The 24,485-nt window shown below is 48.6% G+C and overlaps 1 protein-coding gene across 9 annotated transcripts in view; it reads left to right on the forward strand.

Annotated features, from left to right (window-relative positions):
* Nucleotides 1–1,078: 1,078 nt before the first annotated feature.
* Ebf2 (EBF transcription factor 2) overlaps nt 1,079–24,485 on the forward strand; it is a 193,920-nt gene continuing 170,513 nt past the window's right edge. For 8 of the 9 annotated variants that reach the window (XM_055609706.1, XM_055609712.1, XM_055609709.1 and 5 more), the window contains exons 1-6: nt 1,079–1,209; nt 3,458–3,614; nt 4,626–4,689; nt 4,958–5,013; nt 5,440–5,513; nt 12,310–12,378. In XM_055609706.1, coding sequence (XP_055465681.1) covers nt 1,079–1,209; nt 3,458–3,614; nt 4,626–4,689; nt 4,958–5,013; nt 5,440–5,513; nt 12,310–12,378 — 551 coding nt within the window. The remainder of the gene's footprint in view (nt 1,210–3,457; nt 3,615–4,625; nt 4,690–4,957; nt 5,014–5,439; nt 5,514–12,309; nt 12,379–24,485) is intronic. The other variant, XM_055609708.1, reaches the window with a different exon arrangement.

A 24,485-nucleotide genomic window follows, 5' to 3' on the forward strand; every position in this document is an offset into this window, starting at 1 on the left:
GGTGTGTGCGCGCGGTGGGGTGGGGGAGCGTTGGCAGAAGGCGTTCGGGACAGGTGGCCGCACTTTTTCCGCCGGCGGCGAGCACGCGCCCCGGTCCAGACCCCGCAGGGTGTCCCCCCCCCGCGGGCGGCCGGACCCTGCGCCCGGAGGCAAATCCGCGCAGGCGTCCCCCGGCTCCCGGGAGCAGACTCAGAGTCCCGCCGCCCTGGGTCGGCGAAGCGGGGTCTGGGGGCCCCCAGCCCCCTATTCCCACGCGGGCCGGACGCTCGGGGCTCCGGCTGGGGGGACCCCGTCCTTGCGGCTCGCGGTCGTAGCCTTTCACCTTCCGGACTCCCGGGCGACGCCGAGCCCGGCGACGGCCGCGGAAGGACGTCCGCGCGGCTCGCCCGCAGCCGGCCAATCCCGGGCCTGCATGCAAATGAGGCTCCTTATCGGGCCTCGGCTCCGCCCCCCGCGGCCCGGGCGCTTGTAACCATTGATGGGGCCCGCGCGCCGCTGCAGCCCGGCTCCGCCGCGCTCCCAGCCACCGCCTCCTCCTCCCGGCTCCGGGTCTTCCCCTTCCTCTCACAACTGATCCTGTTGGGGATTTTTTTTTTTTCTTCTTTCCTATATTGGAACGGTGGGGAGGAGCGGGGAGGGGGGCCAGGAGGAGGAAGGGGAGAGATCAGGCAGCTCTCTATCTCCTCCTGGTTTTTTTTTTTTTTTTTCCCTTCTCCCCGGAACAGGTGATGCTGTTAAACCGTGACCACTTTCTGGAAGAAACGCTCTGCAGCTAGGAGGATGCGGGCGACCTAGACTGGAAGCCCCGGGGCGGCAGATCTGAAGCCACCGAGGATAAAAACAAACAACAACAACAACAACAACAACAACAACAAACAAAATACCCCAAAACTCTGACTGCATCGCGCTTGGAGGAAAGGGGGCCGGTTGATTTCTCTCCAAGAGGGCCCCCCCAAACTTCGGCGCTTGCCCGCTTTCTCGGATTGCCTTGGAGAACAGCGTTTTGCCGGCGGCGTTGGAAAGTCGGGGGAAAAAGTCACTTTGAAGGCGACGGTAGGACCAGACTCTCTCTTTTTAAATGTTTGGGATTCAAGACACGCTAGGAAGAGGACCGGCTCTGAAGGAAAAGTCGCTGGGCGCCGAGATGGATTCGGTCAGGTCCTGGGTCCGGAATGTCGGCGTAGTGGACGCCAACGTCGCCGCTCAGAGGTAACGAGCCTGGAAGGCGCTGGGCTCCGGGAGTCTCTGGGCCTGTCCGTCTCTCCGTGTGCCCCCTCTTCCCCTCTCTGTCCTCCCTCCCCAGACCGTGCGCTCCGGGGCTCTCCCTGGGCGGACAGGTCAGCCCTTCCCCGGGCAGCCGACAACTGGAGTTTCTCAAGTACCGAGGTCATAGGTGGTTCTCCTTCACGCTGTCCTTTGGGGCAAAAAAGAGAAAAAAACCAACATTATTCGAAGCGGGGTTCGGGCCTCCCGGGCTGTCCAGCCGAGCGGAGCGCTGAGGCCCGGGGCTGGCAGCGGGCACGACCCCGGGAGCCGGCTCGCCGCCTTCCGCGCGCTGCCCGCGGGCGCCTTCTTCCCCGGCGCTCCGGGGACGATGCTGAGACTCCCGGAGCCCAGCGGCCGGAGGGCGGCGGCGGCGGCGGCGGCGGCGGCGGCGGCGAGCGGATTCGGAGAGGCCTGGACCGCTGCGGGAGGGAGGGCGAGGCGGGCCGGGAGCTCGGGGAGGGGGAGAGGGGCCGAGCGGGCGAGCCGGGGGGTCGGAGGGAGCGGGCCAGACCGGCGGAGGAGGGCGACGAGTTGGAGAGGAAGGACCGGGGCGCGGGAGGAGCCTCGGAGGACGAGGACGCGGGGATCGGTCGCCCGGCCGCCGGGAAGAGCAGCCTCCCGGCTCGGCGGGGTCCTCGCCTTGATTCCGTCTCCGGATCTCCGCGCGTTGCGGACGCCAAGGGCTTCCAGGGTCCCACCGTCCCGCCAGGACGTGTCAGCCCCACTCCTCGCCGCCGTCCCTTCCGAGCTGGGGTCGGAGGGGGCAGCTTATGGACCCTCTCCAGGAACCCACCGAACTTCTTCTACCGTCTGCCCCTCCGCTCTCCGCGCCCACCTCCTTCAGTGCGGACTTCGCGCCGAGGAGTGACCCCCCTTTCTCCAGCCAGGCCTCACCTCCGGGGGTCCCGGGTAAGGCGAAGCGGCCGCCACCCCTCGAAGGAGCGGAGGCGAGGGGTGGCTGGAACCGCCGGCTGCGCCTCCCCCGCCTCCCGGCCCTCCGGAGCAGGGATGCTCGGCTGTCCCCGAAAGCAGATGGCACTTTGCTGAGGCCGGGAGGGACTCTCCGAGAGCGCTGCGGAGGCTCGCTCCGGCGGCGGCAAAAAGCCGAGGGAGCCCGGCGGATCCGCGCTGGACTCATCTCCTTGGCGGGGCCTGAGGACTCCTCTCCCTCCTGACTTCCCGTCCGAAAGAAAATGGACTTCAAGTTGGAACAGGCAGTTAGAGCTGGGGGTGGAGGTTTAGCCAAAATTATAAACCTTTCAAAAGAAAAAAAAAAGTTGACTGTGACTGTGTGGCCGACTCGAGAATCCAGAAGAACCTCAGGGCCACCGGGCTGCCCTCGCCATCTGTCATTTAGCCGGCTCCGCACGGTTTTCGGTTCAATGTGGCACAGGCGGAGACAGGTACACGGGGAGAGGTCCTGTGCATCCGTTCAAGGCCCTGGAGGGCTCCGGGTCCAGCTTTACAGAGTCGGGGAATTGGGGAAGAAGAAAACAAAAACCCCAAACCCGCTCGAGCGCGCTGCCGGCCGCCTGGGTCTCCGGCCAGGACGCAGATTGTCCAGATCGTCTCTTCCGTTCTGTCTTCTCCACGTGGAGCGGCTCCGGGAGGCGAAGGTCCTCAGCAGCTACTGCTCGACCCTGGCCCGCTATTGCCCAGCAGTGACTGACTGTGGGGATATTTTGCAGGGACTTCTGTGCTGGATGTAAATTTCGGTGGAGTCAGGCCCAGAGGACAGAGACTCGGGCTCCGGGCTCCCCTCCTTGCAGGCTGTTGGGGGACAGTTCCTGTAACTCATCAGACAGGAGTTAGGAGGCGGCACTTGTTCAAACGCAGAAGAATCTTATCCCCTTCGAGTTGCGTGGCAGCTTGGGGCTCGGGCGGCAGGCTGAAGGGGAGGAGGGGGCAGGCGTCTCGGGCTGAGAAGCGCTTCTCAGGACGGGCAGCCCTGGTCTCTCGCTCCTCCCGAAGGCCGGGCAGCGAGATAGCAGCCCTAGCCTGGTGTCGGGGTCCTGGGAGGCTGTCTAAGGGGACGGTGGAAGTAAGGTACCCGCTACCCCTCTAATCGGACGTGCAAAGGGACCCGAAGGTCTTGGGGCCTGGGCAGGAGACCTCCTGACTCTTCTGCCTAACACCCCTTCTTTCTCTCTTTCCCCCTTGTCCCATCTCCTTCCCATCTCTTCCCGCGCAGTGGAGTGGCCCTGTCCCGGGCCCACTTTGAAAAGCAGCCTCCTTCTAACTTGAGGAAATCCAACTTCTTTCATTTTGTCCTGGCGCTCTACGACAGGCAGGGACAGCCAGTGGAGATCGAGCGGACGGCCTTCGTGGACTTTGTGGAGAACGACAAAGTAAGCGGACCCCTGACCCCACCCCACCCCCGGCCAGCCCTGAGGATTCCATCTGTCACTTGCGACACTTTCCCCCGCTCGCTGGCATCATCAGGGATGATAAATGGAGGCTTCTCACCCTCAGCCCCTAACTCAATGGATTTCCCCCTGCACCTCGGCAGGCCCCTACTCAGAACCAGCAACCAGGGGCTAGGCTAGGCTGTGCCTGCCTAGCTTTGGGGTCAGTAATAGCGACAGACCACTGACTGACCTGGGCGGGGGTTTAGACCTAATTTTAAAAGTGTACCCAACCCTGCCGCTGTCAGTCAGTTATTTTGCTATTACTATTTTCACTCCGCAGCGGGGAAGAGGGCAGGGGTACAGGTGGGTGGATTCAGCCTTATGTGGGAACCCAGGCCAGCTTTCCCCAGCTCGGTTTCTTTCTGGAGACTCCTTATTCCCCCCAACCTCGGACCTTTGAACTCAAACCCTTTTGAGGGCTGGATTTGATCCTCAATGAAGGGTTGTTTACCTAAACCAATATATGCCCAACAGCTGGTACGGAGGAGCCCCTTAGCTGTGCAAAGGAAGCCTGTGGTAGCTAGCTTTTTTTCCCCCCAGAATAGAGACTAATGCTCCCCTTATGAAGGCTCACCCCCCCCCTTTTTTTTTTGCAGAGAGAAGCCAGGGGCTTGCTGAGGACAGATAGATTGGGTGGGACTGTTTAAAGAGCGTTGGAGCGGGTGTCTGGTCCTCATGGCGGGAGGCAAGGGTGCGCTTGTGAGGACATTTTTAAGAGAGAGAGACAAGGGTTGACGAAGGTCAAGTGGCTGCGGGCCTTGACAAATTTCTCAAGATGGCCAATGGCGGCAGCTGCTCCTTGCCCTCTGGCGGGGCCGGGTGTGTGTGTGTGTGTGTGTGTGTGTGTGTGTGTGTGTGTGTGTACCAGAGTTGTTCAAGGTGGCAGGCCTGTTTCTCTCATTTTGGGGGAGCACTGAAGAGTTCAAGAACGGAAGGTTTCTGTCTTTTCAGGAGCAAGGCAACGAGAAGACCAACAACGGCACCCACTACAAGTTACAGCTTCTTTACAGCAACGGTAAGTGGCTCTGCGGGCAGACGTCAGGCAGCCAAGTCTGTGGTGGCTACCGACCGCAGTGTCCTGAAGAGGAGGGAGAGGACTAGTGAGGGCAAGTCTGGGGGAGGGGGTCTTGAATGGGGAAGGCCATTGAGGGGTGCCCAGCTTCAGGTCAATTCCATCGAGGTGTCTGTGGTTTGAAGGGCTTACTGGGATCAGACTGCGGGGCAGGGAGGGGTGGGAGGGGGTCTTTGCCATCCTTGTCCACCTCCTGTCCCCTCCCACGCAGGTGTCCGAACAGAGCAGGACCTCTACGTCAGGCTCATCGACTCTGTCACCAAACAGGTGAGTCCGGGAGGCAGCTGCCTTTGGCTCCTCACTTCCAGGGTTGTCTGTGACTTCCGCCTCTTGCATGATTTACAGCACGGGTTCACACTTCTCTTTATCTCAAGTCCGCTCTGGGGGACTGCGGACTGCTCCCCACCTTGTCCTGTTTCATCTGCTATGGGGGGGATGCTGGGTGTTGGGAGGCGGTAAATAAAAGGCTGAAGACAGCAAACAATTATTGAAGATTCAGTTCTCTGGAGAAATCCTCTTTGCTGAGAACTAAGGGACAAACTTCAGCTGTATTGACCAGACTACCACACTCTGGTCCTGTGCTGTGGGGGAGGGGAAGAGCTCTCCTAACTGGCGATGAGAGGGGACCAATTTTGTGCTGGTTCTAAAGTCCGGTCTTTGCCTTCACCCTGCCCATGTCTTCCTTTCTGACAGCCCATAGCCTATGAGGGACAAAATAAGAATCCCGAAATGTGCCGAGTCCTGCTGACACACGAGGTGATGTGCAGGTAAGAGCCACCTTTTCCCTGGGCGTGGCTGGAAAGCTGAGGGGATCCCGGGGCTGGTTTGCCAAAGGCACCTGGTAGATTTGTCTCTGGGAACCCCCTCCTGGTCATTAAGGCCAGTTCTTTGGTGCATAGGCCTTAGGACAGAGAAAGGTAAAGCGGAAGATGGGTTCCATTTCCCTGGCTTTCCTGAGTTTCTTCCACAAACTGGGGAATCTCAGCTGCTGCTCAGGCATCAGGGCGGGCGGGCTTGGGGTTGGACTTGGAATGGGGGCTTCCCCCAGACTCTCCATGACTGCTCCGCCTGCTCAGGGTGGATTTCCCCGAGTGCCACTTGTGGAGCTGGCTGCTGAGCTCTAGGCACCACCAGAGGGCTGAGCGGCTCCTTTCCAGGAGCTTCCCAGGTCCTAGGCCTCTGTTCTCAGGGAGATGCCCTGCTTCTCCTATGACTACAAGATTTTTCATCAGGGCCGTTTGTTTCTTAGGTCAAGAAGAAATCATGGGGCAGAAAAATCAGTCGGTGAGGTTGGGGGAAGCACCAGTCAGCACAGAGTTAGGGGGAAGCCTGGACGTGCGTGGGACATCTGAGGGTCCAGGAAAGATGGGTTCAGAGGCTCACATTGTGCAAGGCGCCGTCTGTTGGAGTTCTTGGCCTTCCTACCTCCTCTCTAGAGCCCAGTCCATTCAATTTTGTGCTCTGCATATTGCCCCCTTTCTTCTACCTAAGTAGAAGAATATTGGTGGTGATAGTGGTGGTGCAGAACTCACCCAACATTTCATCCTTCGACCAATGTTTTTGGAGTGCACAGTGTGTGCCGTTTTAGGGCGTTAATGAGCCTACCATGAACGAGAGAGGACATACAAAGGAGACTCCGGGAAGAACTCATTTCAGTAAAAAGAGTAAAAGTCCATCTTGTGCACACTTCTCTCCCTCTCTCCAAAGTCTGGCTGGAGGGAGAGCCTCAGTCCTTCCCTCAACCCTGCTCTCAGTTCACTGACTCCTGCTCCCATTCCGGGCAATCTGGGGATAATTGCAGGCCATCTGACTTAATAGGGACTGTTCCTCAGACGGCTTTCTAAAGCCCCCCTCCCACCCCTGGCCCCCTTAACCCAGCCTGTAAGAAATCATAACAATCAGACTTGCTTGTTTAGGTTGTGGCCAGGAATTAGAAAAGTAAATTCACCAAGAGGCAAAGTTGAAGCCATGGCCAGGAAGGGCACTGAGGTGCCATAGCTTGGGTAGGGTGTGGACAGTGGGTAGATTCTACTCCATTATTTCTGAGTTCTTGACAGGTCTGGTCAGAAGGAAAAGACTGTTCCAAGATGTACTTGTGGGTCATGTGTAGGCTGCACAGACAGCACTTTGGTTTGGTTGGGTAGTCAGAAGGAGGGTCCTTCTCTCACCACCTTTGAAGCATCTTTGTTTCAAGAGACAATCTTTAAAGATAAGAAAGGCCCCACGTAGTCCATTGTCTAATGAACCCTCCCCGTCTCTTTAAATAATACTCGCAACACCCCATGCAGCAGTAGTTAAGGGTGACATTTTTATTTTTCAAGCCTAATCAAATCCTCCTCATTTTATGCTGTTTAAATAGCAGCATCAATTTTTAAAGCCTCTAGTTTAGTCTGCATTAGTAACACAGTATAAAAATTTAATGTACTGTAACTTGTGGGGAGCTGGGAAGATGTGCTCTTACTTTCTTTCCAAACTAGAGTCTCAAACAAATATTAATTATAGGTGAATAAACGATCCGTTGGATGGGTTACTGTCTACAGTATGTGCACACGTGTGTGTTTGTGGTGTGTGTGTGTGTGTGTGTGTGTATGTGTATGTGTGTAATTTGTGTGTGTGTTTTGGAAGATGAGAGATAGGTGAGTGGCGAACTTCTCACTAGTCAAAAGGGGCTGATTCTCCTGGAAAGAGAAAATTCCTTCTCCTTCATTTGAGCAGTCAGTTACAGCTGACAATGACGGAGCAATGGATGAGGTGCCCAGTTCTTCAGTGATCAGTTAGTACTTTCATGGCAAGGTCTTGTCTGACATGCCTGGGTACTTCCAGAAATGGTTTGCTGTCCTGTATTTATTAGTTAAGGGTTCATTAGCTTTGGTGTGTGTGTGTGTGTGTGTGTGTGTGTGTGAGACAAAACAAAGGGACAAAAATCTCCTTAGGAATAACTTTTCCTTCCTTCCCCAGTGATCTCTGCTCTTCTCTTTCCTGTCTTAGTTCATGTTGCCAATTATTAGCAAGGAGATATCTAGGTGTTATGTTGGTGCCAGCCACCCCTGTACCCTCAATGCTCAGAGGGTTAAAAGATATTATAATTTGAACAGAAGTCGTCTCTAGGCCTACAGCTGGCTAATAACAGAGTTGTATTGAGCGCGAGCAAACCCCACAGCTGTGACTTTTCGCCACAAGGCGCAGGCTAGACAGGGCCCTAATCAGATGGGCCAGCCGGGCAGTGGGGCCAGTGTCTTTATCGGCCAGATGGTGTGAATTTAGACACTTTTGTTATGCAATCGCAGGGAGGAGTTGGGGAGAAGAAAACAAAACAAAAGCCACCATGCTGTGAGCTTATTTGAGTTTGAAATTAGAGACAGATTTTTGAAAGTTGAGGGTTGAATTTAAAAAAAAAAAAACACAAAAAAACGAGTTTGGAAGGGAAAAGGACACATTAGCTTATCTTGGGCTGGAGTTTGGCTGACTAGACATCCTCAGAAGGGACCACGGCTTGCTTTTTTTTTTTTTTTTTTTTCTTTTTTTCCTTTCCCCAGCCATCTTTTCATCTTTCTTTCTCTCATTTTCCCCTTTCCTGAAAAAGAAAAAAAAAATCAGGTAAGATTCAGAATTGTGATAAAACTTTCTCAGACCCCGGTCTCTCACCCCCAGCTTGTCTTTCTTTCCCTTTTCCCCTCTACAAAGATTCCATGGGAGGGGAAGAGGCCTTTGAGCAACTCGAGAGTGTTTCAAGTCCAGAAGGTACCCCAAATAAATTGAAGAGTAAAACAAACCAAAGCAAACTGGACAGGGACACAGAGAAACAGCTTTAGCTTTCACACATTGAGGAAAAGAAACACCCCAACCCCTTAGGGTAGTTTTAACCAATTGAAGTTCAGCCTTCTCATCCATCCATCCATCCATCCATCCATCCATCCATCCATCCATCCACCCATCTTTCCATCTATCTAATCTATCTATCTATCTATCTATCTATCTATCTATCTATCTATCTATCTATCTATCTATCTTTTTCCTGTTTTATAATCATTGCCAGTTGAAAACAAGACAAAACGCTGGGCATGGTAGCACTCGCCTTTAATCCCAGCACTTGGAAGGCAGGTGGAGTCAGAGGCTAGCCTGGTCTACAGAGTAAGTTTCAGGACAGCCAGGACACAGAGAAACTGTCTCAAAAAAAACCAAACCAAACCAACAATTTCTTTTCAGGAACTTCAGACTGAAGGGCCTGTCTGCTGGAGTATAAACTTAAGCCTTGGAACTAAAATGGGTGAACCTGAAGTTGGTCATTCAGGCCGTGTCTTGAGAGGAGAGAAAAACAGATAGTGTCACCTGAGTGATTCAGGGGCCCAGTTCCTGAGTGTTCTGGACCCCAAGCTACCCACAGTGTCGGTGGACTATGGGTTTCTGTGCGTCTTGGGTTCATTGCTTCCCCTGCCTGTCAGGAATGCTTAGACTGACTGCCACTTAAGAGTCAAGCTAAACACAACGAGCTCATACTAGTCAAAGCTTTCTTAAAAGCCAAACCAAACCAAACTGAACGGGAAAAGAAATTTGTTTTAACCGAGAGACCCAGAGAAATTTTCTTCAGGCATATTCAAGTGGGGAAATACAACCAATTCCTATTCTGTTTATCTGTCTACTATTGAGGTTCAGTGCCCCCAGTAAATGTCTCAATCTTTTCTCTGCTGGATGTTTACATTAGAGGTAAAATTTCAATACTTTCCTATTGGAAATAAAGGATCAGCCCTACAGTTTCTCTGCATTTTTTTCTCTCTAGGGCATTTCCTTCCCTGCCTTGTCCCTCACATTGTACCAGCCTGGCACAAGGCTTACTTTTTTTTCAACACCCCCCCTTTCTTTTCTTTTCTTTTTTTTTTTTTTTACTACAGAGGAAATCCCCATGGAAAACAGCTGAATTCAGCTGAGCCATTTTGCAAACTTACAGGCCTCCTCAGAATCATTCCTCCCCAAGCTAAACAGATTGGCACATTCTGAGGGCATATGTGATTGTAAATAAATGGTACCAGTGTTGCACACATATTTGGGGACTGGGCTGACAAGCTGGTGATATCAAAGGAGAGTCTAGCTTTGGAAGTCTTTAGGTGGCTTGTGTGTGTGTGTGTGTGTGTGTGTGTGGCTTTTGGAAGTGTGGTGATGGGCAAAACCACTTTGCCCGACCAGCTAAAGTTAACACATTGACTGAAAGGGTACTCCAGAAACGGAAAAGTTGGGAGCCGGAAACGCTATGAGTAGGCAGCTGGAGTAATGCAAGGGCTTTGGGAGGCTGGAGTATAGATGGCTAGAATTTTTTTTTTTTTTGGACGTTGATATTGGAGTGAATTGAAATTTTAAAAGTTATGATCTAATATAATTTCAAAGGTCAAATATTATTTCAGAAAGTCCCAGCGGCAAAGACGGGCATTCAGGAAAGTGGAGACAATTTTTAATATTTACTAATTTACATGTCTTAGAGCTTCATCGGGCCCATTTGATGAGCAGGCATTAAAGGGCCTCTCAAGGGCCTTTTACACGCTGAGGGTGGTAAGGTTGCCCACTGATTAATCTGTAGGTCTGTGCTGAGAGAGATGGGTTTCAGAAGTTTGTAAATGTTCATTAAGGAAAAAAAAATGGGTGGCTGGAGAGATGGCTCAGCAGTTAAGAACGCTGGAGGCTCTTGCAGAGGACACAGGTCTAGCTCCTAGCACCCACCTAGCAGCTCATAATCACCTGTAACTTCAGTTCCAGGGGACCCAACACTCGATTCTGCCCTCTGTATGCACTAAGCAGGCCGAGGCAGGCCGTCTTTGTGACTTCGACGCCAGCCTGGTCTATAGAGCAAGTTCCAGGACAGCCGGGGCTACACAGAGAAACTCTGTCTTGAGAAACAAAACAAAACAGATTCTTTTTCTGCCTGTTTTGCTTCTGTGTATGTCTGTGTATGATAGGCATCCCTGGTGCCCTAGGTGGCCATAAAGACATTGAATCTCCTGTAGCTGAAGTGACACATGTTGTGAGCCACCTTGTGGTGCTAGGAATCGAACTTGGGTCCCCGAGAAATCGGTGCTTTTTAACTGCGGAGCCATCTTTTCAGCCCCTGCCTTTGTTTGTTTATGTTCAATTCTGTGGAGGATCAGAAGGTGAGTGGGCTGCAGAGGGTCACTGATCAGACCCCTGACTGGACTGGGACAGGTTTTGGGGTCCCTTGTTGCCACACGGGCTTTCTTCCTATGTCTGTCTGTACTATTACAATTTGCATGAACTCCCATTACTTCACCCTCATCAGCTTAAATCTAGAAGCCGCTCCAAAGATAATCAACTGGAATGCTTTGTGGAGAAGAGAAGCAAAACTCCGAGGGATTCAAGAGAATGGACTGAGTCCACGTAGTTAGTTGGTGATGGGTAAGATATCAGGCCACTTATTCCTGGTCTGACAGTTTCTCCGTGGCACTACCCTAGGTCTGAGCTGCCAAAGAGCCATGTCATGGCAGCGCTCACGTGCAGATGGTTATTACAGACGCATATTAGACAGCTCCAACTTGCAGGGATGGTCATGATTTTCTTATGAGCTATGTCAAGGCTACAAGCTGCAGCAGCCATACTTGATAGTGAGTATTTAAGAGTCTGTGATCTGCTGAGCAGCAGTTGGGGATTTGCGTACCGTGTTGGCCTTCTCAGGTGTGTTTAGTTTGAGCAGATACTTTTGGACTGGCGTCTTTGCTCCCTCAGGCCGTTTGGAGTCTTTCCTTGTTGTAATTGCTCTGAGGGCTCCTCTCTCTCTTTCACTACTTCCTTCCCTCTCCTTCTGCCCCCCCTCCCTTCCTCATCATTTCTCTGTCGGTCTGTCTGCCAGGCTCCGTGCACTTCACAGAGAGGCAGGGACTTCACAACCGGGACATGGATGCATTCAAGCCCTATTTCTGTTCCGATGAAAATCATCAGCCATCCTTCTCCAGCTCTGTGTTTCATTTCCTTCCTATTTTTACAGTGTATAACATTCCTCTTTATATGTTCATATTTATAAAATGTATGAAATGTATGCATTCCGTATAAATTCTCATCTTCTTCCTCCATCTTTGGAAAGTGGCAATGACAAGTGAATAAACAAATGCTTAGAAAGGTCATACCTTTCTCCAGAGAAAGCAGGCAGGTCGATAAGGTTTACAGTTACCCGATTACTTTTGGTCTACTTAATACATTCTCATACCCTTTCTTTCTTTGGATATTTACTGGGACACAAAGACCTGAAATACAGTTTCATAAAATCATCACGCACCAGCCTGGAAGTGATCTTGTGGACCTTAAAATCTACATGTCTAATGGCCAAGTTATAGATCTGGCTCTCGGGGAAGCTGAGATCTGCCAGCTTCTAAGACAGAGAATTTGGTGGCTTCAGATTCAGCTTTCAAAAAATAAGTAGGGCATTGTCACAAAGTTTGCCCTCGTGCAGCTTACAGTCCGGAGGCTACCTTGGCCCTTTGGGAATGCTCTTATGCTGTATGCTCTTTGAGCCTTTCCGGTTCCACACAATTTCCTTCATCGGTTTGATTCCTTCCTCTCCTACAGCCGATGCTGCGAGAAGAAGAGCTGTGGGAACCGGAATGAGACTCCGTCCGACCCCGTCATCATCGACAGGTAGGGGGAACGCCATTTTTGCTCTTCAGCGTCTTTCCTAACTCTGGAGGACTTTGCCTTAAGCTCAGCTTTGTGTTTTCTACAAGGCACGAAGCTCCTGCAGCCAGAATTTCCTCACTTTGGCACCGGTGATGTCTCTTGAAAGAAATCAGGATGTTCCTTTTATTTTTTTCTTTATTCACTTATTTATTTTTTAAATTTAATCTTCGGTGTTTTGAGACGTAATTTTGTTTTGCAGCTCAGGTTAAACTTGTGCTCTTTCTGCCTCAGTCTTGCGGTTGTTGGGGTACAGACTTGTGCTAGGACGTCCTTTCAGAAGGTACCTCGAAATCACAGGCAGATTTATTTGCGTGTCAACTAACTTTGGTCTCATAATGTATGTGAATAACAGAAGAAGGCGAGGCCTCTGTCCTCCCACTGTCGTTCTCAGGGAGGGTATGGTCAATCCTTTCTCTAGAGGAATTAGTACACCCCAAGCTCAATGTCATTAAAAAATTTTAATTTTTATTAACCATGTTTGGTGGCTGCTGCTGATGGAGCCTCTCATCTCAGGTAACCATGTAGAAAGGGGCTCCTGACAAGTTCATTCTTGCACTGAGGGAGAATCCTTCCTGCCACACAGGACCACAGCCTGGGCTCTACGCTGTGTTCAGAGTGAGATAGATTCTCTGGGACAAGATGCTAATTCACTGAAATGCGATTTAGGCGTCCTCAGCTGTCTGTTTTTGTGATTGGAAACAGAACTTACAAACCGATGAAGAAATACCAAATTAACTTCCAGCAATCATGTAATTTTTAAAGAAACCCCATATTCCCATCCCTAATTTTTTCTCTTTCGTTAAAAAACGTGAAGAATTCCCCGTTGCTTCTTTCTTTGGGTTTTCATGTTTTTAGCCAGGTCCTGAAATGCTTGGGAGAGACCTCCGTCTCCAGCGTTGTTATTCTAATATTCCAGTATATTCTCAGTGGGGAGGATGGAAGCCCTGGCGTTCTTCCCAGGAAAGTCAGCTTGCTTTCTGCATGGGAAGGATAGCACAGCCATAGGGACAGAGGAGGCTGGGCTTGTGATTCTGTCCTCGCTCTTGACCTTGGCTAAAGCTCTCAGCACCATTGTTCAGCCATGGTGAAGTGATGTCTGTCAGGGGATGCTGCTTGTTGCTGTAGGCTGCGGGAGATGATGGAGATGCCTGGAAGAGGGTGATGAACAAGTGGAAAATGTCTGTGGGATGCTACGGTAACTTTGTAATTTGAAAGGCCTGTTTGGAGTTTCTCTGGTATTTACAAAGGCGCAGACTTAAATATCTATCATTGGGAGGGCTCTCTGGGGGCTGTTCATCTTCCTCTTTTTATAGATGAAAAAAAAAAAAAAGAAAATCCAAAAGACAAAACAAAACAAAACAAAAACAAAACGGGAGCCCCAGAGTGGTGACATGGCATGCACAGTTGGTGTGGCTGAATTGGCACACGGATGCAGTTGATTGTACTGTTAGGCTCATGCTCCTCCCAAGGCAACAGTTATATTCTCCCAGCATGCTCTCTGTTTTAACCAATGCCTAGGTCCACTCACCACACAGAATATCATTGCTGTCCTTCCTGCAATGCCTTTGGGATCCTCTGGCAACTGGAAGCATATGCAAGCTTGCCCTCTGGACTGTGTACACAAGCTCAGCGATCTTCATCTAGTCTTTGTGGGGTTTGTGGTATGTGTGTGTGTGTGTGTGTGTGTGTGTTCATGTCCGGGAGTGTGCCACAGTGCTTGTGTGACATTCAGAAGACAACCTCGGATATTGTTCTTTGATTTTCCACCTCGTTCAAGATATGGTCTCCATTGTTTGCCTGCTGCTTTCACTTGGCTAGCTGGCCGGCCCACCAGCCTCTAGGCATTCTCCAGTTTCAGCTTCCCCTCTCCCTGCAGGGGGCGCTAGCATTACAGACACAGGTGCTTCTGAGTCAGGTTTTTATATGGGTTCTGGGGATCCTGCCACAAGTTGTCAGATTTGTGCTATAAACGCTCTCCCCACTTTACCTAGCCCTCATCTAGTCTTTCCCCCTAATTGTAGCCCATATTTTAGGAAGTTTAGCTCGTTTTATGGTATCTCCTCTTGGGATAAATGTGCCAGAAGTCAATTTTAGAAATGTTCTGCAAACCTGTGCGAACTGACCTCTGCATCTCACCGGCACGCATCCCAGTGATTCTGTGCTTTGCAGTAGCTCTAACTTTAAAAAGCTCCTTGTAAAATGCACTCACGGGTAAAGCTGAACGTGTTCTTAGAAATACATGTTGAAAGCACCAAAGAAACTGGGCAATGGTGGCACACACCCTTAATCCCGGCACTCTGGAGGCAGAAGCAGGCAGATCTCCATGAGTTCGAGGCCCAGCCTTGTCTACAGAAAGTTCCAGGGCTATACAGAGTAACCTTGATCCAAAACAAAACAAAACAAAACAAGCAACAGAGAAAGCAGTCTTTAAAAAAAAAATTATGAACCTGTCTGTGTGGGGGTTTGTACACATGAGTGCAGTTTCCATGGAGGCCAGGAGAGTGCGTTGGGGTGGCTGGATGTGGATGCTGGGAGCTGAACTCTCATCCTTTTTGAGAACAGCAGGGAGTTCATAACCACTGAGCCATGTCTGCAGCTCCCAGAAGACAACATTCTTTCTTCTGTGGAGACAAAAGATTTTCATCTCAGGTGTCTTCCTGGGTTGTGAATGCTTTCAGTCCTTCTAAGATGGTGGAAATTGTGTCTTTACAAGTTTTACGTGACACCGGCATTTGTTTTAGTTGTCACATACACATCTAAACAGCCTGGTGAAGTCTCTGAGTCACCTGAAATGTGTCTGACTTCCTAACCCTTGCACATGTACACACTGAAACGCAAACAGAACAGTGCAATAGATGGTTGAATGCCAGGTTTTAGGAGAACTGATTTTATTATGAACATGTATTTGTGCTCTTTACTTATTGTAGGGCTTTTTTTTTTTCCTTTTCTTCTGAAGACATTGCTTCCTCAGCAGAGCCTTATCTTGCTACTCTCAAACGTCTTTTGGGTGTAACTCATCATCTTGCCTTCATTTTCTGAAGTGAGAAGATAGGCCGGCCGTTAGGCTTTCCGTTTGTTGGGTGGGAAGGTGGAGCTTGTGTCATCCCGCAGTTTGGTTGACCTGTGCATATGGTCCTTGGGTTCGGTGGCTGCCAGCTCGAAGGTGTCGCATTCCCTTACCAAGCACCAAATGGGTGCAAAGTAGTTTATTTCAGATTTCCCCCGAGTAAACGTGGAAGGGTCCCCTTTGCCCTTGTTCCTACACTGCCAGCTAATTATCTCCTCCCCTTCTCACCCAGCCTAGCCAGATGCAGTTAATTTATGTGTCTCTCTTGGAGTTTCCTCACAGCATAGGCACAGCCCCGCTCCAGCTCAAGGGAAGACGATTTACTCCCTTGGATTTGTGAGTGTTCCTGGAGCGGGAGGCAAAAGCATGATCCTTCAACTTTTCACCCCTTTCTGAGGATCCCTTTCATTTTTTTTTTCCATAGTGAATGCAAAACTTCAGTGAAAGAATATGGCTACAGCCACGCCTTCCTCCTTATGAATCAAAGAGAGATAACGGAATGGGAGGTGGAAAAAAAGTCATCTTAGATATGTCCTTGACATCACTGATGGCCAATTAGAGTCTGGTCAGGATGAGGCAAACAGCATTCCTACATGGCACAGGGACTTTGGGCTGCAACAAAACAACTGCATTCCCCAAGGAGCCCTTGTGATCACATTTCAGCAACTACTCAGTTTCCAACAGGCTGCTCCAAACCCGAAAAACAGTGCTTAATACTGTGTGGCCCTTGACTGATAGTTGGCTTTTACTGTAGGGGTCGTTCTTACTAGGAACTTAGTTTTCTGTGTCCCAAGACTTAGCCCCAAACTTCAGAGTTGTTCCCTGCTAAATGGCCCCCCACCTGGATTGCTCTAGAAACACACCTATCTGTGTGTGTGTGTGTATAATTTATTTCTCTTTTATGCTCATGAATGTTTAGTCTACATGTATGTCTGTGTGCTATGTGGATGCAGGATCTCAGAGGTCAGAAGAGGGTGCTGGGTCCCCTGGAACCCAGATATTTGTCAGCTACAAGTGTGGGTGCTTGGAATTGAACTGTGCCCTCTGGAAAAGCCCAGGCTGGCCTTGAACTCAGAGATCTGCCTGCCTCTACCTCTGAAGTGCTGGGATTAAAGGCTTGTGTGCCCCCCCCCAACCTCCACACACTCCCAACCTGGCTCTGTTTTCTTATTCTTAGTTGTGTCCTCAGCATAAGTTTTGGGTAACCAGCCCGTTCTCCAAAAAGCTAGGTCAAGACCCAGGCTGGAAGAACTTGCAAGGATTTGCAAAAACAGTGAAAAAGTATGTGAAGGAATGGCATCAGGTTCATGCCTTTTTTTTTTTTTCTATAAAAATTTAAAGTTCTTCTCAGGGATAACACAAAATAACATAGCAGATATATTACTTGTTTCATGCTGCTGGCCTGATAGCGATCTACTTTAGGGTGGGGTTGGAGGGAATCCAGTCCAAGATGATGGAGGAAGAGAGGCATTGGGTAGTGTTGCAGCGGGAGCCAGAGGAAGCTGCTTATTAAATGGCTTGAACCAGGAAGCAGAGAGACTTCAGCCCAAAGTGGGCAGAGCTGTAGCCCTTAAGCCTGTAGCCAGCCAGGGCCCATGACATCGGAATTCAAAACAGTGCCACCAGCTGGTAACTGAGTGTTTAAATAAATGAGCCTGAGGGGCACATTTCATGTTCAAACAATAACAGGGACGCATTATCCCCTCTGTGGTCTTCAGCTATCTTTCGGCTGTGAATACCTGTTTGGTAAATAGAAAGAGCTTCCGTTCTGTGGTTCCGAGGGAAGCTCTAACTCAGCCGTGCTACCACAGGCTGGGTGCGCTTTAATCTCTTCCTTCTGTCTGGAAGTTTCTTTGGACAGCCCATTGGTACTCTGGGGTTAGACATACTTCATAGTTCACAGGAAGAAAATTTTAGGGATAGACTCACTAATGAAGGATCACTGGATTGGTGTGTTCTTTCACGCTTTAACATTTCAACACTGTGTTGTCATCTACAAAGCTCACACTTGGAAACCTTGAAACTGTCTGTTTGTGTCTCTCTCTGTCTCTCTGTCTCTCTCCTTCACACACACACACAAACCACAACCCCTCACAAACAAAGAAAAAAACAAACCTCATAGTGTTTTGAGTAAGTTTGACTTTGTATTGGGCTGTCATTGAGTTATCTTTGCATTGAGTTATCATGGGGCATATGGACAGGGTACAGGAGCCTGAGGGGACATTTCATGTTCACACCTTTGTAACCATACCCTTCAAAAGCCCCATGAAAAGTTGGATGGAATCAGAGGGCACAAACATACTTCTCTGAGAATCTTTCAATATTTACTGATTGATTGATTGCGTGAGTATGCCCATGTTTTGGTGTGTGTGTAGTGGTCAGAGGACAACATGAAGGAGTTGGTCCTCTTCCATTAAATAGGTCCCAGGGATTGAACTCAGTCTATCAGGCTTGACAGGAAGCACTATCTCCCATCTGAGCCATCTTGTTTGAATCTCTGTAGGAGGAGCCTCTCCTATGTAAGCATGGAGGCCATGAAAAGAACATATCCAGCCCATTTCTCACACACGAAACAGTGCATTCTTGCCTGAAGACATTCATTTTCATGTATTTCTGAGCTTTTATTCCCCCCTCAGGAAAATCTTTTCAAGTATTGATGTGGTTTTATATATCTTCTTTTTAAAGAAGCCAAATGAACAACAGAATGACTGTGATTCAGAAAGTTTCCTCAAACAATATCTGGAGTTTAATTGCCCACAAAGAGTCGTTGGGATGTTTTCTCTTCTTTGAAGCCTTTTTGTATGTTTGTTTAAGCTGCAGTGAAATATATTAACTTAAAAATTTACCTTTTTTTTTTTTTTTACCATGACAAAGCTTGCAGTTTAGTCAAGCATTTTGTCAGGCTAAGCTGTCACTGCCATCCATCCCTAGAGTCTAGTCTTTTGAAACTAGAACTTTGTACCCATGAAACGACTCCCTATATGGTTCTGGTACCTACCTGTCTACCTCCTGAATCCCGTATAATGGAATTGTGCACCCTCTGTTCTTCCGTGACTGGCTTGTTTCGGTTAGCACAGTATCTTCAGGGCATGTCTACATTGCAGTATGTGTGTGTGTGTGTGTGTGTGTATGTGTCTGTCTGTGTGTGTGTGTGTGTGTGTGTGTGTGTGTGATATGAGTGTAAATGCGTGTGGAGACCAGAAGTTGAAAGTGTCTTCCTTTCCCACCTTCTGTCTTATTTTTTTGAGATATGGCTTCCCACCGGCCTAGAACTCACTGATGAGCTGGACTGGTTGGCTAGCAAGCCCTAGTGATCCTCCTCCCCCAGCCTCCTTAGTGCTGGGATTGCGGTCACACACTGCTTGCTGTGCGTGGCTTTTTACATGGATTCTGGGGATCTGAACTCAGTTCCTCATGCCTGTGCATCAAGGACTTTATTGGCTGAGCTGTTCCCACAGTCCCTACTGATTTACTTTGAGATGAAGTTCTCTCTCTCTCTGTCATCCTGGTAGGCATCCTTCTCCGAGGCTGCTAGCATTCTCACCCACCCTTTCCCCAGTTCTTGGAACAATCACTTCCCGCCTCTGACTGCCTTATGGACAATGGTCCTCCCTAGAGCCACAGCTCAGCCTCACTTTCCCTGGCTATTGCGGCCTTTCCCTCTCTTGAGCGGGCCACTTACATACAGTCCAGAGCTTCTTTTGGGATAGAAGTCTTCAGAGCGTCACTGTGGGAGCGAGACCCTAAGTCTTCTGCTCTGTTCAAGATTATGTCCATCCTGAACGGAGGAAGCTCTTTCCCTTATCAAGCGAATCGATTTAATCCTATTAATCCTTTCTTCCTGTTTGTGGTATAGACTTTGCTTGCTCTTTTAGTATGGAGCCAGGGCTCAGGTCATCCTAGATGAGATGTCTGCAAAACCCCTGAGGACAGCAGTCAGGCTCTGACCACTGCCTTCTTTTCTCTGGAAAAGGGCAGGCCAGATAGCTTAGCTTAGAATCATTTTCCTCCAACAACTATGTTTAGCCAGTATTTAATTGGCGTTCATTGTGTGCTGGTCATTATGCTAACCGACTTGTGGGAATTAAACAGTTTCTGAGGTTGCTTAAAAAAACACCTCAGTTTTGTGCAGGGTAGGGGTGGGGATTAGTCTCAGGGAGTTGGGGAGGGTCACTTGGTTAAGGCCACACCATGAGTTTCAGTAGTAAAGTCAGATTTTACTCTATCAGGTAGTTATGGAGGTAAAACAGTTTGGTGCAGTGGAGGGGGGGGGGAAATAATGTCCAGGCTTCAGAGCCTTTGAAAGCAGGAAGACTTGAGAGCATGACAAGTAAGGACCCCTGATGGGAGCAGTGGAGCAGGAAGCAAGGACGCTGGCAGGGATTGCTGGCCCCTGCAACGCCTTAGCTGAGACAGTGGAAGTCACGTTCACCTGCCAGACAGACCAGGGGCTGTATCCGCCCTCATTGTGGCCGCAGGGATCAGGAACCGCCTCCCCCCCCATCATCTGCTAACCATCTATGTGAGATTACAGAGACCATGGGCCACCTCTCAGCCTCAGTTTCCCCCTCTGTGAAACAAAGCTCATTGGATTAGTAGGTGGTTTTCACATTTCTTTTCAAAGCCTAATTTTCTCTGTAAACCCAGATGTGAATTGCGGGTGTGACAATCTGTGGTCATCATTGATGCTTAGAAGCCACTGACCTCTGTGAAGACAAGCGCTCTCCAGAGTGGAGGAACCTAGCAAATACTGTTAAGAGATCACAAAAGCCTGGTCATGGCTACTTCTGGGGGTGTGTAAATGTGTTAAAATTCCATACCCTAGGGAAGGTTTCTTCCTTCTTTCCTTCCTTCCTTCCTTCCTTCCTTCCTTCCTTCCTTCCTTCCTTCCTTCCTTTCCTTCTTTCTTTCCTTTGTTTTGTTTTGCTTTTGAGACAGGGTTTCTCTTTGTAGCCCTGGCTGTCTTGCATTTGCTTTGTAGACAAGGTTGGCCTCAAGCTTGCAGTAATCTGTCTGCCTCTGCCTCCTGAGTGTTGGGATTACAGACATGCACCACCTCACCTGGTTTTTTAAATAAAAACATCAATTATCTAATCAATGTGAATTATTCATTCTTTTATGTTTTTTCTTTTTTTTTTTTCCTCCAAGGAAACTTCTGGTATTTTCTCAACCCTTTCAGAGAGCTACAGGTAGTAAAGGGGGCTCAGGAAAGATGGCCCTGCTGTCTATGATGTAGAAAGAATGTCACTGTGGGTTGAGGGGCTTTCCTGGGTTACAGCTTGAGCCAAGGAAAAGGAAATGGAACAAAACTTTCTTCTAGGAAGTAATTCTGGGACTGGGATATCACTTGGTGGATTGCTTGCCTAGCATTCGTGAAGCTCTGGCTTCAGTCCTCAGTGTGGCATAAGAGAGAGTGTGGTGGCACACACTTGGCATCTCAGCACTTGGGAGGTAGAAGCAGGAAGATAGAAATTCACCGCCATCTTTGGCTACATAATAAGTTGCAAGCCCGGGCTACATAAGGCCCTGCCTTAAAACCAAAAACCACAACCAAAAACAAACAAACAAACAAAAAACCAATCTCTGCCCACTATTAACAAGGTAGGTGGTCTGTGATTGACTAAACAGACACAAACAGATTGAACAGGGCTAGGAGATAAGTGGGTGGCAGGCCGTTTGTCATTTCCTGCTCTATGACCTCCTGGTCTAGTATGCCAGTCTTGAGTGTCTGTGCTCTTCTCCTTTAGATATTTTGTTTCCTCCAAGCCTGCTTACCCTAGGTTTCTGCCAAATACAAATCCTGTCCTTCTGTCAGGACCTGATTCAGATTCTGCCTCCCAAGAGGCATCCATTTTTATAACCGAGGTCTTGTCCGTTGTTACATCTTGATTGGGCATATAGGGATTATTTATTATCTTTTAGTCTATTTGTGTTTGCCTGTTGTTCCTCGCTATGGTCTTACTCTTGGATATCGGAATACCATGTGTCATTTAAGACTCAGTTCCAGGATTGGCAAGGCATTTGTTGATGTTAATGAGACTGCCTTTTCCTTTGAGTTGTGTTAAATACATGAAGGTACTCACATAGTACATGATATGGTGTTTGTATGTATGTGTGTGAGAGGCAGAGACAGAGATAGAGACACATAGAAAGGAGAGAAAGAGAGGAGAGAGAGGTGAGGGATTGAACCTACAGTCCCCACTCATGTAAGAAAGTGCTTTGTTGCTGTAGTTCTAAAAGTTTTTAACAAAGCAAGGTGAGGCAGAGATAGCTCAGTGGTTAAGGGCACTTCTTGTCCTTGAAGAGAATCTGTGTCTAGTTCCCAGCCTGCACATGTTTGCTCTAACTATTTGTGTATCTAGTTCCAGGGGATGCAATGTCCTCTTCTGACCTCTGTAGATATCATACATGCATGTAGGACATATGCATACATATAGGAAAAACATGCATACACATAAAAAAATAAATTTAAAAAGCCACAGCAGTTCTCCCGTTTCTCCTGATAGTCTATGCCATGGTTTGGATGTCAGAGGCATTCAGTTGATGTTAATTGGCAGTTTGACATTTTAACTGTTAAATCTTAAAAAGTTTAATGACTGAGGAATCTGCAAGTTCATAAAGGGACTTTCCTAAAACAGTAACCAGTTGACAGTGACCTAGCAATCTTAGCCTCAGTGGTTAATAGATAAGAAACAGATGTCTACGATGATAAGGCAGAATGAATCCTTTCTTGTTTAAGAAGTACCCATGAAGTGTGTGTCATGTCATGAATGCTGCTGCATGCCCCAAGGAATAAGACTGACCAGAAACAAAGCTCTTCCTTCAAGATTTTGTTGTTTAGACACAAGGACAAAGGGCCCTCAATGTTGTCATGATGCAGAAAGTGCCACACAAGAGACAGAGATGAAAATCTCCAGGGCATGTGAAGGATGGAGGTGATGGCTGCTTTGACAGAGGTGTGTGTGTGTGGAAGGTTGTAACCAGCAGACCTGGGGCTGAAGGATCTTCTGGAAGGATCGAGTGTGGGAAAAGAAAATGTGGGAAGGAAAGTATTTCCTGAATCCACGCATGGGTGTAGAAGTTCATGGCCATTGGGAAGGAAAATTTGGAAGATTATTTAGGGTTAGATTTTGGGGGAGTTTATATGTTCCCATGAAGCCTAGGAATATTATTTTATTGACAAAGGAAGGCACAAAGGATACTAAATTATACAGTTGTGAGTTCAATATAGTATTTTAAAAAGAGAACTTGGATGGAGGATGAGTGGATTGGAAAATGGTGGATGAAAAGGAACTGAGTGGATTGGAAAATGGCGGATGGAAAGGAACTTCCCATTAGAAAGTCAGCTCTCCTTGTAACTGCAGTGTTGGTCACCTCAGGAGAAAGGCCATCTTCTTGCCTCTCCCCACCCCTCCCCTTCCCACTCCAAAGCTTTTGCTGATGTTGCCACTTGTCTACAAGAACACACCTCCCTTTGTTCACCCAGAAGCTTCGATCCCTTGCAAAGCACTGCTGCTATGCCATCTGGCAATCTGTGAATTTTTTAGTAGCTTGGGTGTCGGTAAGAAAGCAGAGACTCTATCATTCAAAACATTTGTAAGTAATTCTTTAAACAACAGGAAGAAGAGCCAACCTGGTTCTCCATCATGAGCCTTCTTTCCTTCCCCCATCAATTTCCAGTGAAATCTCTTTGGGCTGGCCTTTCAGGTTCACGGGGTCATTGAGAACAGACAGGTTTTTTTTGCCCCAGTGTGTTTTTAAAAAGAAAATTCTATGATGTGATCAAATAGCAGATTTACCATGAAATGGATGAGTTGGGATGAGTAAGAGAGCAGAGCTCAGAAACTGGGCTATGTGACTGAAAAGAAATCAATATTTTTTTTTCTAGAAAATATGTCTGTCCCCAAACTTGTCCCCCTGAATGGCACTGGAGCCAACAGTAGTTGTAGAGCTGGGAAGGATTATGATAAAGATAGCTGGGAATATAGCCCAGTAGGGAGTGCTTGCTTAGCATGGGGAAGGTCTCGAATTCAACCCTGTCCCCCAAACATTATGGTAAGATCACAGATTTACAGTCAGGGAAACTTTTAGAATGTCTAGTCATGTGTGTGTGTGATTGTGTGTATGCAGTGTGTATGTGTGTCTTTTCTAAATTTATGTGTATCTATGTTTGTCTGTGTCAGTATATGGTACCTACGTGCAAGTGTTGGTAGAGATCAGAAGAGGATGTTGGGTTCCATGAAACTGGAGTTCAGTCCATTATTGGCTGCCCAAGATGGGTACTAGGAATCAAATTTGGGTTTTCTGGAAGAGTAGCAAACGCTCCTAATGCTGAGCCATCTCTCCAGTCTATTTTTATATTTGGGTAAATGGGCCTGAGTAAGTTCTTTTGGGTCTATTTTTGACTCAGCCGATAAACTGACAAGTCACATAGTTGGGAGATGAGACATACATGCCAAGGAGATGAGAAAATGTTGTCTACGTGACTTGGAGAATTGAGGACCTACCCATCAGGACTTCAAGGACCCTTGAAAGACTGTGTGTACATTCATCAGAATCTTGGAGGAATCATTCTTTGAGGTTTCATTTCCACAATGATCTGGGGGCTCCTTTCTCAGAAAGGAAGTTAGGAGATGAGAGCTTCATGTCTGAGGGCCAGTCTGAGCCCAAGTCTAGGAGGTCTGCACTTGTTAGTTCTTTTGTCGCCTTATACAAACTAGAGTCATCTGAGATGAGAGAATCTCAGCTAAAAAAAAAAAAAATGTGTCCATATAAAATTGGAAAGCCCACGGGGCATTTCTTGGTGGATGTGACAAGGCTCAGCCTAGTGTGGGCAGTGCTGTGCCTGTGCAGGTAGTTGTGGGCTGTCTGAGGAAGTAAACAGAACAACCTTTGAGGAACAAGCCTGTAAGCAGTACCGCTCCACTGATTCTGCTTCTTCAGTTCCTGCCTGGAGTTCTTGTCCTGACTTCCCTCAGTGATAGCCTGCCTTGATAGTTCT

This window comes from Psammomys obesus, unplaced genomic scaffold, assembly GCF_907164565.1.
Source record: "Psammomys obesus unplaced genomic scaffold, mPsaObe1.curated_primary_1811, whole genome shotgun sequence".
In the NCBI taxonomy this organism is placed as follows: Eukaryota; Metazoa; Chordata; class Mammalia; order Rodentia; family Muridae; genus Psammomys; species Psammomys obesus.